Here is a 17,224-nt window from a genome sequence, read left to right as displayed (position 1 = left end):
TAACACTCGGCTCTATTCACTTCATCCATGACTTAAATATTTACTTAATCGATATTGTCATTAATCCTTCTCTTGAATTATCAAATACGAATGTTCATAAATGTATTTGTATTTTAACACCTTGGCCTGAGTAACACTTTGTTCGGACCCTTCTATCGTCACTATAGCTGTAACTTTGCATGTTGTCAGCCATTATTTTCTTTTTCTTTTATATGTACTTTAACATCTTATATTTTCACGTTCATGTTAATGCACATAAAAGGGGCTTTAAGTAAAGTGTGTTGCAGGAGCTTTTAAAGACTCCTGCAACACATGTTATGGCAGAAACGTCTCAGCAGACATCCTCACGTCTCAGCCCTCCAAAAACAGATTCCCACTATTTCTCTGAGGAAAACCGAACCCAAAGCCGGCAGCGAGGGACTCGGTTATGAGACGGGGTCTGACGGGGCAGCGGCGTGTTTGTTTTGGTCGCAGGGAGAGCTGTGTTTGCTGTAATCCTCCCCGCCCGGGTGACTGACAGCCACAGGTGGAGCGGCAGGTCTACCTTCGGTTTCTGTCTACTGCGGTGAAACGTCGCCATCAGAAACACGGACACAAGCGACGCCCCCCCCCCCTCCCCACTGACCTCTTTCTTTTTTTATAATTACACTTTCTTGCTGTTGCAGCCTCTTCACCAGTTTGGACCAGTGGACTCTCGTCACATGAAACGTTCCCGTGTTTAAGGTATATTAAAATGTGTTTTCCACAACATTTCAGATTTGATGAAACTGGAAAAGCGTCTTATTTATTTAGTCATCTATTTGTATTCTTTGCAGGGATATCAAGGTATACCGCTATGACGATAACTGTGATATATAAAAGATATTGACATGATGAATATCAATACATGTACAATTAAGGCATGCAAATAATCAGTAGTAATAGTTTCAGCCTGTCTCCACCTCTCCTTGATTGTATTTTAAGAATAATTAATTTGCCAAAAAAGAGACATATGAATAAAACAAATTTAAGTCAGTTTGACATATAGCATTAATTAATTTATAAAACATTTCTATTAGTGCCACGATAATAACATCTTTAATTATTTTGGTAATTGTGTTCAGATCTAAGATCTAATTTCTAAGATCTAAAAAGACAAACAGGTATGTGTATATTTATATATATAAATATATACAAGACAAATTCCTTGTATGTCTGACATATTTTGGCAATAAATGTTTCCTGATTCCTGAAGTGCAAAAAAAGACATTTTGATTGATATACCTGATGTGGAACTTCAAAATAACTGCGTGTATTTTCACAATAAAAGCCCAAGATTGGCACGACTATCGGTGTAAGCCACGCTTCTTCACACAGCAGGATATTTTGCCTCAAATAGCCCACGAGGGCCAAAAACTATTGACTGAAAACACCCCCACGGGCCATCCCTGCGCCAGGATGGAAAACACGTGTGCTTTCTTATTACCTGCTCCGGGCCCTCTGCACATACAAAGCCCAACCTGCTAATAGCCTTAATTTGTAAGGTAAACAGTAGAAGAGTTTCACACTCACTCACCTAAGGTGCCTTTCCTCTCCTGCGCTGCCTCTGCTGCCTTTGGAGGCTTTGGAGTGACTGTGTGTGTGTGCGTGTGCGTGTGTGCGTGTGTTGGGGGGTGGAGGGTGACAGCAGCAAAGTTACAGCCTTTCCTCCCCCGTGCTATCTGTTAAAGTCATTTTCCCTCAAAGAGGAATTAATTTCCTTTCTCAGACGGCCCACAGCGCCTGTGGCACCGCCTGCGAGTCGTCCGCCCGGTTCCCCGGGGTTGGGGTGACGGTCCACATTTAAAAGGACCTGCCGCAGCCACCAAAAACTCTGCAACGGCTATAGAATTATAATACGTTTTATGTATTATTTTACTCTAAATCCGTGTGCACTTTAAATCTGAATTTAAAACAGTACAAGTCACATCGTTGCTTTCAGAGTTTCAGAGATTTGAAGAACGGGGAAAGTGCATGTGTAACGGGATTATTCATCTTTATTGTAGATATAAAAATCTAAAACATATTTACAGTGTTTTAATTCATGTTATCTGTACAAATTCTACAAGTAAAGCAATTTAGCTGCAAGGAAAAAAATAACTTAACCTCAGACCGGGATTCATTCAGACGAGTTTTATCAGAAGTTAGATAAAAAATTTCAAGGGATAATAATTCTGCTTTGGTTTTATTTGAGCTTATTATAACAATAATAAAAGTAAGAGAGGATTAGGGAAGTAATGACAAAGGGGGCTTTCTTCTTTCACTGCTGGGTGTTTACCGACATATTTCTTTTCCTGCTCCACTTTTAGGGCCTTTAATGACCAAGATGATGAATGTGAGGAATGACAACGTGTTTGGTGCTGAGGTTCTAGGTGTTTAAAATATTTAAATCTTATGCAAAGACGTAAACCATTTTCAGGGTTTTTTATTCCTGGTAACAATATTTATATTTATTTTTTCTGTCTGCGAGCACCTTGCACCAGCAAAAAAACAATGTTTCTGCATTGCTACAGTAATTAATGGTAATCTCAAAGCCAACAAACGTGGTGTTTGAGAGGCCAACAAAAAAATACGAAGCTGTTATTTCAACTTCATGACCCCACATTAAAGGTCAGACCTGTGTCAGTATTGCTGTGTGTTTTGTATTTTGATTTGACGACGTGAGGTGTTTCATTTCAAAATGAGATACAAATCATATGTAGAAGAAAAACCCGCTCCTATATAATGATTGACTGCACTAAAGTAAAATGAACTGTGGTTGTTTTTTTTATATTTAGTAATAGATATAAAATGTTAACCTTTATTTCTGTCTGGACCGTAACAAAACTCTTTCTTTTCTGTTACTGGTTATTACTTTTGAATAAAGCGTGTCCTTTAAAAAGTAGTGTGGAGAAAGACATACGGGGAGTAAGAGGGGGAACAAACACTGGGCAGAGGAAAGCCTTTGAAGGCTTCTTCCACAAGACCAACAGTGTTTTAAAGGGTCAAAGCTGAGAAAGACGGGGCGACACACTGAGTTAACCCCTGACACCTCGCCTCCCTGTCTCTCCCTCCACCTCCACCCCCCAGCCCCACCCACCGACCATTTCTTTCAGAAAAGTGAGCAAAAAGACGGCCAGAAAGGTCAGGTCCAAGTCCAAAATAAATTGCCCTCTTTCCTGAGGCTCGGCCATTTTTAATAGTAGAGATTTATTGCGCTGGGCTTTTTGGAGGGCGATCATATGTATGTGGTCAGTAGCGCGTATGCAGCCTGTGACCCAGCCTCCCTCTCACGTTACACCCTATTTATATCATCCCCTCCGCCCGGCTCCCCTCGTTCTGCAGTTCCTAGTGGGAAGCGCCTCCTGCTCCCCGCCTCGAGCTCCAGTCCCCTCCGCTCCTCCAGACATCCGAGAGGCTGTTCTGCAGCTCACTGTTTATCCTGCACAGCCTGGCAACTGGCCGCGCGCTCCGGATTACCACAGGACACCATATACAAAACACACTTTGCTCTCTGCTCTGACTAATCGAGAGTAGACTTCCTTTTTTTTTTTAAACTGGAGGAAAAAAAAAAAACTTTTGGGATAGTCAAAGGATCTTGGATATGTGCTTGTGATTTTATCTTCTGGGTTTGATTCAGTAACTTTACCTTCTTTTACTTGCCCTTCTCACCTTTCCTCGGAGGGCCCCGCGTGTGCGTTTGTGTTTGCACGCGATGGATCACACACTGTTCGGGTGCCTGCGGAGCCCCCACGCGCCGGCCCAGGCCCTGCACCCCGCCTTCACCCAGTCCCCCCTGACTCTGCACGGACGCTCGGACCACGTCTCCTACCCCGACCTGGCCTCCTCCTCATCCTCCTCCTCCACTTCCTCGCCCTCTCCCTGCATCATCTCCAGCTACCCGGTGGACGACGGCCTGTTTGCCGGGCAGCACCACCTCCACCACCACCACCACCACCACCCTCACCGCGGCCACCTGCCCTCGCAGCAGCACCACCACCACCCGCCTCAGCACCACGCGTCGTGGCACATCCCGCAGATGCCGTCACCTGGCGGGAACATGCGCCACAACCTCTGCCACCCGCACTCCCACTCGACCCACGACAGCGGGCCGGCGCCCCCGGACCTGGGACACCCGGGGGGGCCCAGCATGTGCGCCAGCACCCCGAGTCTGGGCATCGGCAGCACCCCTACGGGGGCCTCCTGCGCGCCTGCAGACTTTGGCAGACAGACTCTGTCACCTGCCGAGGCCGAGAAGAGGAACGGCAAGAGGAAAAGCGACAGTTCAGGTAAGGGGGGGGGTCCCAGATTTTATCGCGTTGGTAATTTTTCCTTTATTCATTGTGAATAAATAAGCCGCTTGTGACACATCGCCAAAGACTTTACGAGAACTTCTTTGAAGGCATTTCCAGCAAGTCATTTATCAGCCTTATTGTTAGATAAACACCGTTGCATAAATATCGTCAATTTAATAAATTCCGTGCAGAGCACAGGAATAACACACTCAATCCTTTAACAGCACATTACTGTTGAGATTCCTCCGATAGGAAAACAAGAGAACGGTGTGAGAAGCAGTTTGTAGGTGTCGGCTGACGAGCCGCTGCAGCGAGGAGCCGAAGGCCACATCGTAACCCGCGTGGGCACATCTGACTCCTGCCGTGTTTTGTTTAAAAAAAAAAAAAGAAATCACATCTGGTTTGTTGCGACACTCCTCAGAGGCCACAAAGTGAGTTTCACAGTAAAGAATTAATGTCACAGATTGTAAAAGACTACACCGGCGCCGTGTGGCCTCGCTAAACACCCGGCACACAGAGGATTTTATCCTCTGTAATGTTGAGGATCAAATGAATCGCAGGCAGGTTTCACTGAAATATGATTAAACGATGGCAGGTTTCAAGTATCTGAGCAGAATGCGTTTATTTATTTAATATTCCTAAAAACACCTTGTAAATACGGATTATAAACTATTTACATACCAGAAGTAAACCCTAATGTACAAGTCAGATTCATGAAATGGATTTATATTAATATTCATATTGTCAACAGACTGTTCTGTACAACTCAAGGGTTTTGGGAAATTTGTGACTTGTCTCTTGTGACCACGATCCCTTAAAAGTCATCAACTGCTGTAATTATGAAGCAATGTTTTAAGCTTAATATTGTTAATATTACTTAATATTACTCAATTACGTAAATTGTTTACTAATAATAAACCAAAAAAACTGTACTCAAATAGGTGACACTTCCCGGATGACGCGCGGTCACTGTGATAATTAATCACGCCGTGACAAACCGCCGTCTCGGGTCGCCGGAGCCCTCGCAGAGGGAACGTGATATCGCCGAGGGTTCTTAGTTTTCCAGGGAACGTGCGCCCGCCGTTCTCTCTGTCCATTTGAGGGTGGCGGGACCCTGCACTCCTTTTTATGGGCCTCTTTGTGTGCACGGCGGCGCATCACCTGCCGCTTTGACCCTGACGGTGCTGCCGCTGCTGCAGAACAACAGACATCGCAACGCCGCCTGAAATGGGTGTTGTAAATAGGTTGTGGCACCAAATAGTAAAAAGAGAGAGCGTGAATTCACTCACTGAATTAGCAGGAACTAAAGATGTGATAGTTGGAATAAAGTTGAACAGATTATGTAAGACAGGAAGCTTTTCGAGAGCCCAGGCGGCCTCCTTTTGACTTTAATAGCACTGTCCGTGCTAGACGTCTGATACAACTACATTATAAGCATGCAAAATGTTGCAACAGTACATTGAGTCCACTCCAGCCCACCACCTCCCATTTCCTCCCCTCCTTTGTTAAATCATTTGGACACCGAGCCTCCAAATCCCGCTTGCCCTGTAACAATGGTTGCATCGCCGTGCACCCCCCCCCCCCCCCCATTGGCGCTACCACCAATCACGCTGATTATTGGGGCTAACTAGGTTTGCTGACTTAATCAGCTGTCTAAACATCACACCGCTGCCAAGTTGCACGGGATAGAGCCGCGGTTAGGTTTCACCATCTGGATCAGAAACTGCAGCAAAAAAAAAAAAAGCCTCCCAACTCAGATTCAGGAATAATAACAAAACCCCAAGAGCTCATTTCCATGTTAGATTTAGCCTTCGAATGTGAGGCTTCTCAAGCGTCCGTGTCAGATAGTTGTGATTGTTTCCTCAAGTAGGGCCCGGGGTGAGAAGGGGGGGCTAATGAGATGAGGCGGCTCCCTGGCGTTCTTGCGTGTCTGGTTACTGTGGAACCTGCTCATTGTTTGAGCCCAGCTGGAGAATTTGGTTTGCCCCCGACTGGGGCTGTCGAGGGAGACGTCGTTCCTTTAAAAATGAAAATGAAAAAACCTACTGGATTTTCTGCGTGGGACAATAAAAAGGTGCTTAAAGACTTGTCTGGTTGAGGCGGTGTTGTAAAACAGCAAACAAAAGAGGGGTGAGGTGCTTTTTCCTAAAAGAAGCTCTGTAAACTTCCACTTTATCCTTCTCTATATTATTTAACCAAAGGAAAAAAATATACCTTTCCGTGTCAATTCTTAATTTCTTCAGTCATTAGTCTTAAAGGGGCCCTCCTGCACTGAGCTCAGCTTATTTGGGAACCCGAGATGACGTGCCCTGTTTGGTGGCGCGTATTTCTCTCATATGTGGAGAGATGAAAGTTACAGCGGCGACCTAATTGCTGCGGTGCACCGGCTGTCTCATAAAAGCACGCCGCTGGTTTTAACTCCGGGCCTGCTGGTCCAGCCGGTTGCGTTATTCTTTTGTTTTTTTCTTCACTCAATGTCTGTGTTTACCAGAGAAAGAGAGAGAGAGAGAGACAGTGGATAAATACGTCTGAAGGGCCGCTTCAATCAGCCACACACTGGTTTGAAATGACAGGGAGGGAAAGGCCAGGTCACGGGGGGTAGGGGGGTGCGGACACAGGCTGCGGGTCGAGCAATGTTCATTTCATAAAACTCATGGAGGCAATTTGAGCAGCTTGTCCATCTGTTTTTGCAAACAGTGCAAATGTGACCTCTGGAGGGCTCTCGCAGTTTACCCCTCACCTCCCCTTCAGCCCCCCGAGGGAGTTATTTTGATCTGGAAAAACAACTCACTTAATTAGGAAGATCCTCTTTCTGACCAAAGAAGTGGAAGCGACAGGGGGTCCCGGCGGCGGAAATCCGAGGTGAAGGAGCAGTTGGTCCTGTGACGTGGCCTCGAGGCTTCGCGAGCATCCGTGAGTCCGGCCGCACGAGGCCGCAGGACTATTCGCGGGGAGACTGACGCAGGGCCCGCCGGATTAGCGGCACGGCAGACGAATTAGCGTGCGATCACTGCCGCCTTTGAGGGCAGCGTGCGAAGTGAAGCGCCGACGGAGGAGAAACCACAACAGGCTGTAACAATAGGAAAGTTTCTGGAGGGGCAAATTGAGCGAGCGTGTTGACTTCGGAAAGTTTCCTCGGAAAGTGGAAATAACAAAACAAAATGTATTTTCTCAGGTTGATGAGCTGAAGTGGATCCGACACATGCTGGACGGTTCCGTTTTTTTCACAAGTATATCCCGTTATTTCCTTAATGCTAATTAAATATGTTACAACTTACTTTTGCTGCTCACACATTATTAATATAGTTTATTATTTATTGAAGGGTAAAAGATAATTTATTAATTGGATTCAGATCATCTACTGTAAAATCAAGCTTTAGACTTTTTTTTAATTGCTGCAGGCGTTTTTGTTTTACTGGCTCTCTGAAATGTGCAAAGAAAATGTGAACCTTTTATACAAAAGGCAAATTAAATCCATGTTGGCAGTAAAGAGTCAGACGCCCATGTGTAGCCGCCCCAGAGTCCTTCCAGACACTTAAAGGGTTCATAAACAATACCTGAACAATAAACCCCCGATTGACAGCTCCCATTGTGTCCCTCGCCTCGCCTCTTTTCTCCCCCTGCTGAGTTGCACCTGCCACATGACCTGCGCTATATTTTGTATTTTCTTAGCATATAAATCTGAGTGAAAACAGAAACCCCGTGTGGTGTTTGGTTTCAGAGTCCCAGGACGGGAATTACAAGTCCGACGTGAGCAGCAAACCCAGGAAGGAGAGGACGGCGTTCACCAAAGAGCAGATCCGAGAGCTGGAGGCCGAGTTTGCCCACCACAACTACCTGACCCGACTAAGGCGCTACGAGATCGCCGTCAACCTCGACCTCACCGAGAGACAAGTACGTTCCAACGCTCCGCCGCGTGTCCCCCCCCCCCAGTGCTCAGGCATTATCCAGCCCTCCCCCATTAGCACATTAATGCCATGTTGTGAAAACAGAGGCGGCCTTCGGGACGACGAGGAGCCTTTTTTTTTTTTTTTTTTGCCTCCTTTTTCAGCTTGCTACTGTGTTTTCATAACTCGGAGTTCGAGGGGGCTATTGTGCTCCAGATGTGTCCGTGAGACACGGACTATGATATTCCAGATGTTCCTGTCCATTCTTTCGAGCGGGCCAGAGTCGAGGCGGAGAGACGGCTTGGAGGAAGTGCCGTCTAGCAAGTCACTTCCTCTCTCGCGCCACCCCTGTGTGCACAAATTGGTCTCCGAGCGTGGGCCGGCTGCTGTAAAATGCAGGCATATGAAATAAATAACAGGAGACAAATGGTTGGGGGGCCTTTTGGGGAGGGGGGCGGCGGGGGCGTACAGCCGCGTTGTTCACTGAGGCCCGTTTGGGAGCCGTAGCTCACACTTAGTTGACACCTCGCCACTGATATTTTGATACAGATTGACTGGAGACAGAAACCTGAGTGTTTCAGATGAGGTCTTGGATGCAAATCACAACTTGAGGCGCCAAAGATAGAGCTCTGGGTCAACGTTATACTTCCCGTTACAGTCCACAGGGGTTTGCATAGAGTGCGGAGGCCCGAACCGAGATTCAGACAGTTAGTTGTAAATGATCTTCGGGTTCCGTTCACTTGAAGTTCTTCTAAATGTAACATTAGGGATAAACAGGTATGAAAGTGTGATTTCAGCTGGTAATACCACATTCACTGCGCTTGGCTGCTGCGTCTCCTCGGACAGGAGTTACGCTCTCGGAGTGCACTCTTCGCAAACCTGCCCCTTCCACATGAGAGCCGCGCGTGAAGGACCGGAGCGCCTTTTGGGTCCGGTCCTGTTTTTGGAGAGACAGAAAGTCACACTCTGGTCCACCGGGTGTAAAGTTTGCTCATCCGCAGCTAACTTTGCGATGGCTTCATCCCATTTTGTACCAAGCTTTTTTCCTTGTGCATGCTAATGCTAACGGGGAAACCTAAATGGAACAGAGCCATCATCAATGTTATCAGCTGCACTTGCCATCACACAATAACTTGTCTAGCACGAGGAACTACTGCAGCCATCGAATGTCTCAACAGAATGTTGGTAGTGTGTGAGGCATTGAAACCATTTTGCTGGTGAAATGGTGTCTGGTTGAGCGGCTAAGTTTCCTCTTGAGCAATTTGTGCTAAGAATATACAGTATACATATATGTTTTTGGCGCCTCTCAGAGTAATGCAAGTAAAACCTACACATCTCATTAAGGTCAGCAACTGGAAACTGTGACAAATGTAGGGAATGCAATTGAGATCATGAAAGTAATCCTCTGCCGTGGCTCCATATCACAAAGAAAAAACCTTCTAGATCCAGCTAGATCCATGTCAGACAAAACCCTATTTTCACCAAGCACAGAGTTAGCCATCGTAATTCCAACTCAGCCTTAGACTTTTCCAAGTAATCTTTTTATGCCGCAGGGCATTAAATATGCATGAAGGCTCTTCTGCTCATGCAGCGTTAATTGTGTGTGACCAGGATCGAGGAAAAATCGACGGCAGTAGATAGTGAGCGGAGCATTGGCATCGCAGACGTCTGGTCCCGGCATTCGCTGCAGCCACTGATGGGTTTGATGAGGAGCTACGGGGCCGAATGTGTTGTACGTAACAGCTTGGGGGAGGAAAAATAAGATTATTTTTTATTTCTGTGTGTTTTTTTTATTTTTTAGCCTGAACTATTATTTTAATGCCTTTGAGATGCTGGAGTGACCGATTCCACCAGTTTTAAACTGGACAACTCAATATTTTTCAACCAGGAACCAATGGCACCAAATCTATTCTTGTTGTGGGTTTCAGTGTCTTTCAGTGTGTGGATTTAACGGTTAGTCTCAATCCGTGCGGGTTGAGTGCTCTTGTCTGTGTGTGTGTGTGTGTGTGTGTCTCTGTTTGTGTAGGCCTGGAGCATCGCTTGTTGGGTTTTGACAAATGGGCATTCAATATATACCCCCACCACCTCCTCCCGACCCTCTTTGTAAAGAATCTAAGGTGACACTCGCCCCAAAAACATTTGGTCAGTCAACTCCCTGACCATGTGACCGCTCTGCAGAATGACAGTCCCATAAAAATAAACCGATGAAGGAGGCCCCCCTCCTTCCCCCTGCGGCCCTCCACAGCATGTGTCAACACTCAGGGGGCCTCTGCAGCTACTTTTTAAGCAACAGCTTACTCATCAATCTGAAAGACGTAAATGTGGTGGGGGGAGGGCTGTTGACTCAAGAGGAAAACAGGTAGACACCAAGCGGCAGGTGGAGCGGCAGGCAGAGTGGCAGGCGGAGCGGCAGGCAGAGCGGCAGGTGGAGTGGTGGCACAGCGCAGCAGATACAGCTGCCAAGCTGCAGTGAACCAGTTGCACTCCTTGATGTTTTCTTTTTTTTGTGCGTCTGTTTGTTGTCCCCACCAGGTGAAGGTGTGGTTCCAGAACAGGCGGATGAAGTGGAAGAGGGTGAAGGGCGGCCAGCAGGGGGCGGCAGCCCGAGAGAAAGAACTGACCAACGTGAAAAAGGGCACGTTGCAGCCGTCGGAGTTCTCCGGCATGGCGGCGCTCCACCACTCGACGGACTCCTTAGCCAACGAGGACAGTCACGACAGCGACCAGAGCTCCGAGCACGCCCACTTATGATCCACGACCCCCCACCTTCTTCTCAGAGGACAGGCCCTGCCCAGCCTTAGAAGGACTGCTGTTCGCTGATTCGCCCATCGTCATACAACGATGCTAAATAAGTGTACAAATATACAGAGAGAAGTGACGTGTGGTGAGACGATGCAGCCAGCAGGCAAAATGTAGATTTCAAGAACTGAGAACGTAGAGGAGGATTTTGACATCTTTTAAAGCACCATTGGTTAAAAATGCCCTTGATGAGAGCCAAAAACGATTGACATGTGAGGTTTTTTGGTTCTCCCAAAACACTGAATACCACATAACATTTTGGAAGTCCTACTTGGTCGAGCTGTTGTAAACATTCCACGTTGTGTGCCTCGAGAAAAGCAGGCTTTGATTTGCACTGTTGAGCACTCAGTCTGCACCTCAAGTCAGGTTCCACTGTACAAAATGTAAATTACCGTGTATTTCAGTTATTGAAAAAAAAAAAAAAACATCAAGTGCCAGGAAATCAAATTTGCCTCGCTAATATAAATGATCTGTAAATAATTCTCTGTATTGTCTTACCATAACCAGAATTTTATACCTACACTATTTCAGCTCACGCGGTAATAAACACCGACAGTTCTTTACTCATCACTTTTCTGCTTGGAGATGACGAAGAAGACCTGACATGTGTTTTATTAAATCCTTTCAGGGGCAGTTGCAGATCGAATAAAATTCAACCAGTGGTAAATGAAATGCAACATTTGGTGCAGCCCATGTGCGTTGCATGAAGTGAAGCTGAAATGAATTAAACATTACAGAGAGTGGTGAAAGCTGGTGATGGGTGGGGGTTGGAGGGGGCATCCTAAATTCACCTTCGCCTCGGGGCATAGGCCCGGGACTCCTGCCAGGAGAGAGAGAACCCGCAGAGGATCGGATTCTGTTACAAAATCCAGTTGAAAATACCTTCTTGACTCCATCTCATCTTTCACCACATTGTGATTGTGCATTCTAATTTTTTTTTTTTTGAGGAGGCACCTCACGCGGCATGTCAAGGTTTCAACTTACTTTTTCATCCCAACCCCCCAAAGCAAACCACAAGAAGAAAGTGATACTGTCTTCTTTTTTTTCATTTGCAACTGAAATTCTCTTTCAAGTACTCACAAAAATGAGCTTTAATCAGCTCACAGACTATAAACCTTTCCAAGTGAAAGTCACTGCCTGTTTGATTAATAAACAACCACATAGAAGAAAGCAAATTTAGCAAAACCTTCAATATGTGCCATATCCTTTCATATGTGAAGAAAGAGCAGCTGTCTTGCTTTAAATGTTGCCCTGCAGTGCAACGTAAGAAAGTCATGTGTGTGAACACTGTCTCCATTTTTATGATGATCATCGGTCAGTGATGATCATCGGTCATGCATGATCATCAGTCATGCATGATGGGCTTTCTCCTGATTGTTATCTGTCAGCACACAAGGTCAAAAGTGGCTGAAATCAGCTGAGAATTGCTTTGGAGTACTAAAGTTGAATATAGTTTGATAATGATGTATAAATCTATCTAAGAGTTTCTCCCGCTGATCGATCATGCCCTTGAACTGTCCTTAAGTCTTTCATTTATTGAAGCAAAGAGCAGATATATGAACGGGTAACCTTCATATCTTTACTGTTGAGGGTCATCTACTTTGCCATATAGCTGACCTTACTTGCTTTATTGTCATTTTCACCCAAAATCCCCCTTTTTTTTAACTCTTTTAACCAAATATCAAAACAATCTGAAGTTGTGTGTTTGTGTGGGTGCAGATTAAAGGCTCATTACGTTTCTCGTACGGAAAACGCAACTTTCCTACAAAAATGGAATTCACTGTAATTTGCTAAAACCCCCACAAAAGCAAATCCTATAATCTAGGAAGCTTGAAACCGCAAAAAAAAAGAGGAGGGAGGTGTTGAACAAATGCGGCATTCCCCTCAGGAGACTGCTGTTTGTATCGTGCGTGTCACTGACCTCTACGATGCCCACCGGCCCAATAGCTTATCAACCTAGCTGAGTATTTTGCGATCTTTTTCTAAGCGTAATTAAGGTATTTCATGACCTTTTCATAAATCTATCAAAGTATTTCACAATGTTTTCATCAACTTAACTAAGTATATCCGATCATTTTCTAAACAAGACAGAAGTGTGAAATGGTTCCTAAATGCAATGCATCAAAACTGACACGTTACTGGACGTTCAAAAGACAAACTGAAATCATACAAACTGTCCACAAACCCTCACATTGGATGGCTGTTGAACATTAAAGTTTATAACCCTCGTTCATGAATGTGATTTGGAAGAAAGAAACACAAGGATCGTGGTAGTAACTGTAACAGTGGTAACTGGTGACTTTCGTCACACGTATTGTGTACGTAGATAACGAACACAATTGTGTGCAAAATCGATTGATGGATTTTATTCGGACACCTGCATGTGATCTGCATGTGTCTTCAACAGTAAAGCTATACATAAAACAGAACTGAGTGCGTGTCTTGGTGTCTGACGTTCTCTACATGACATCAGGAAGCTTTCTAGTGGCTCGTGTTCTTAAGCTTAATTCAACAATGTCACAGTTGTGAGTCACAGCCACAGCTGATTATCAATTAGTGGCACTTATGTACACGGCTAATAGACCCTAAAGCCGACATTCACGTAGGCCGTGAGAAACAAATGTTTGCTGGTCGTCTTGTGACTGCTTTTGTTTTTCAGCAGGATGTATGGACACAATGTCCCTGTTCCGGCTAAGCAATAATCTAATAAAGAGCCACCCTGAAAGTGTTTCATCAGTTTTCTATAACAAAGATTTTTTTTTTACAGAATCATATTCATGGAATTGTCAGTGTAGATGATTATCAATTTCACACATGTCAGTATTTGTAATTTCATCGAATTCATATCAAATGTTGGAATCTCATCAACCCAAAAGGAAACGCCAAACTCTCGCGAGATAAAGTCACACGGAACGGGTCAGCCTGCCAGAACATGACCTCGCCGCCCATAAAAGACGCCGTACCTTTTCGCGGTCAACGGTCCCGACGTGACTGCGACCCCGTCGCTCCAAACCGACCCTGACTCGAGAGGCTCGGCCCGCCGACCGACCGCCCGACCGACCGCCTCGAGCCGCCTGCAGCGGAGAGAAACACAAGCGCGGTGCAGAGGAAGCCTCGAGGGGGAACGCCCCCTTCCGCCTCCGCCTCTGAGAGATTCCGACACCTGCTCAGGTAAGCGCAGAAGCTCACCTGCCGGAGAACGGAGGTCATGGCGCAGGCTGCGGAGTCGGGGATCGCCTACACGGGGCTCCGGTCCTTGTTTTTCATGCTCACCCCGAACGAGTCGTCCTATCAGAAGCTGGAGGATGTGCCTCAGTATGTCCAGCAGGTGGGTACACATCGATTTGTTGTTTGTGTAGAAGTCCAAAAACTAATAACAGCCACCTCAGAAACGAGTGCTGCGTTGAAAAGATCACATGCCACAAAAGAGGTTTGCATTATGTACTTGAGCTGCAAAGGTTCGCCGGTTGATCGATTATTCGGTGATTGTTTTAATATTTAATTAGTTAGTTTTCACAGTACAGCGATTCTACAATCATATGATTATCTTATAGAATATTATGCATTTCTTTAAACTAAACCAGCATACAGTTTTATTGCATGCTGTATTATTGCAGCAGTTGTATTATAAGCAGAAACATAAAGCATTAATTGAGTCTTAACTATGGATTCATAACAATATTGTCAGTGGGCGGAAAAGGCTTTACCGTACAATTATTTCAAATGGAATATTCATTTCAGCCAATTACCCAAATACCTGCTGTATCAGGATATTTACCCTTATCGTGATGTGGAATTACAAATATTGAAATAAAAGATGCTGTTCATATAACAGACAAGAAAACAATAAAAAATCAGTGAAAACAAATATTCCTGTGATCTGGGCGATGACATAGTTTATATAACAATCGTAGTCAGACTTCACGTCTAACTGCCTTTAAATAATAACGCACAATTCTTAAACCAGGTTTCTCCTGCTTCTTACTGTCAGTTTTCGGCATTTATTGTGGCGCGCGTCTGCAGCAGGTTTACCAGCACGTGTTTGCGATGAGGTTTTATGAGGCACATCAGGCACATCGGGGGAGGCGAACAATTACCCCCCCCAGCAGGAGTCCTCTTAACTCACTACCAAACGTGATTAAACAAATTTGTTATTGCTGCAGGGCTCGACGGCGATAAAAGTTTGCATTGTGTGTGTGTGTGTGTGTGACTCAGCACTGTTTACAGTTTGGTTTCTGTCATTACTTATTCTGCTCTCTGGTCCCAACAGGCCAAATTAATTAGAAACAAAGCAAAACACAATCTTCTAATTTAGGGGTTGTCTGGAAGTATTACTCCGTGGGTTGTTTCCAGGTCTCAGTGATTTTTTTTTTTTAACGCAAACACAGTATTGTTGTCAGACGGAGGCGGCGGGAGTTAAACGTCACCCCGCCTCAGTCATCAGCAACCTTATAAAAAAGGCTACTTGGAGAAAATGCCGACATCTGCTCCACAAATGTCTCGTTCCATGCGAGGCCCGAACTCATAAGAAAATAAAATACAATTATTAGATGCCACAACAAACAATCCACACAAGACGCAAGTATGCGGCAGTATAAAATGGGCTTTGTTCCATCCGATTTTTAGAAAGAAAGAAAGAAACGCAAGGAGAGACATTTTCGGCGCATGCCAGATCAAAAGGCAACGGCCGAGGGTAAATTAGAGTGCTGCAGGGATGACGTCATTTTGTAGGCCGACCAGCACGTTGGCGTATCGCTGATTCCCACGACGAAAAACCGTTTGGAGTGTTGCTTAAAAAAAAAAGGCTCTGTGGTGGACAACTGTCTACGATACAAGATCATCTTTAACGATTGCAAAAACACTTTTTTAAATGAGGATTTTCTGAGGAAAAGCAAAAGAAAGAGATATGGAGCAAAAAACAAAAATGGAGACAAAGACAAGTCTTTTCCTCTGACCTCTTTTCTTTAATTCATCTCGCCCCGCTTAATAATTTGGCCCTGAGCTGTCGAGAACGCAGAGCCGTGGAGGTAAAACTATCTGCTACACAGGAGGGGGCAGAAGGCGTCCACCATGATAATGTGTTTCTCAGCGGGTTCGGAGGAGGTCTGGAGGAGGTCTGGAGGAGGTCCGCCTGCGCCGCCAGCCCATTTGTCGGCTGCAGCTCTGCGGTCTGCTGCCAGATGTCGGGAGCGTTGCGTGTGATCGCGGGTCCCTGGTGGTTCTCTCGCTTCTGCTTTGTGCACACACACTCATCGCACACCTGCATGTTAAAGTGGAGGCATTCACATGTGGATTATGCAAACACATGCATGCACACTCCCTCTCACTTCCACTCCCTCACACACACACACACACACACACACACACTTCCTCCCTCGCCACCTGCAGATGTGCAGATGTCATTCCTGGCTCTCGGCGGGGCCATGTGTCCCAGTTATGAGTGGAGTCACTTGGTCAATGAGCGCCTTTCAGCTAAAGCTAACCAGCAGGTCTGACACGCCGCTGAAAACGCACTCGTGACCTGTTTGGTAACCCCGTCCCTCACTAATTTGTTCCATGTTTGACAGACCCATTAAGAGGTTATTGCATGTTTCCAGCACAGTTAGAGAGGGAGGCCCGTCACTGACTGTTTGCGTATGGCTTTCCATTTGTTTTGTCACAACTGGTTACTAAATGTACTCCATCCTTTTTACAAATTTTGGAAAATATAATTTAGAAAATTTAAGTTGTTGTTTTTTTTGTTACCAAGAAGGAAAAAGAAGCATGCCGCTTCTTGTGCATGAAAAGTTATCAACATCTGTTTAAAGGAAAAAACACTAAAATTCTGGTGTTTTTTATTAGAGCAGCTTAATAACAAGGTTACTAAAAGGTTCCATATTCAGAGCGTGTCTGTGTTTGACGGAATTGGATCCCTGCCGCTCTTGACCTGGCGACTGCTGAGCTAACGTTGCTAACAAAGCTAAAGGTGCGAACAGTCCTGACAGAGCTAACGGTGTTGCGCGCTAACATGCACTCGGAGGATTCCAACAGATGACATCATTGTCTGCTCAACTAGACATTACTTGGCGGGTTGTTTGCTATATTAATGTTCAGATTTTAGCAATTGAAGGTAGGCTACTTAAAACAACAAATTGAAAAAGAAAAAAAAAAGATAAAAGAACAAATTCTCAGACTACGCAACAGTTGTAATTACCACGTTATCTGGATTGCCTTTCTTTCAGCCAACATCCAGACAGTCCAGTTACA

At 45.3% G+C, this 17,224-nt stretch overlaps 2 protein-coding genes across 2 annotated transcripts in view; both read left to right on the top strand.

The window, feature by feature from the left end:
* Nucleotides 1-3,337: 3,337 nt before the first annotated feature.
* meox2a (mesenchyme homeobox 2a) lies at nt 3,338-13,407 on the top strand. Its single transcript, XM_040165561.2, has 3 exons — nt 3,338-4,286; nt 8,014-8,186; nt 10,712-13,407. The coding sequence occupies exons 1-3, from the start codon at nt 3,713-3,715 to the stop codon at nt 10,928-10,930; spliced, it is 966 nt and encodes a 321-aa protein (XP_040021495.2). The 5' UTR covers nt 3,338-3,712; the 3' UTR covers nt 10,931-13,407.
* A 465-nt stretch (nt 13,408-13,872) lies between these two features.
* agmo (alkylglycerol monooxygenase) overlaps nt 13,873-17,224 on the top strand; it is a 31,266-nt gene continuing 27,914 nt past the window's right edge. The window contains exon 1 of the mRNA XM_040166036.2: nt 13,873-14,306. Coding sequence (XP_040021970.2) covers nt 14,187-14,306 — 120 coding nt within the window. The 5' untranslated portion in view covers nt 13,873-14,186. The remainder of the gene's footprint in view (nt 14,307-17,224) is intronic.

Source organism: Gasterosteus aculeatus, chromosome 20 (assembly GCF_964276395.1).
Source record: "Gasterosteus aculeatus chromosome 20, fGasAcu3.hap1.1, whole genome shotgun sequence".
NCBI classification, from domain to species: domain Eukaryota; kingdom Metazoa; phylum Chordata; class Actinopteri; order Perciformes; family Gasterosteidae; genus Gasterosteus; species Gasterosteus aculeatus.
Note: the sequence above shows the minus strand (reverse complement) of the source record. Positions and strands in the feature narration are given on the sequence as shown.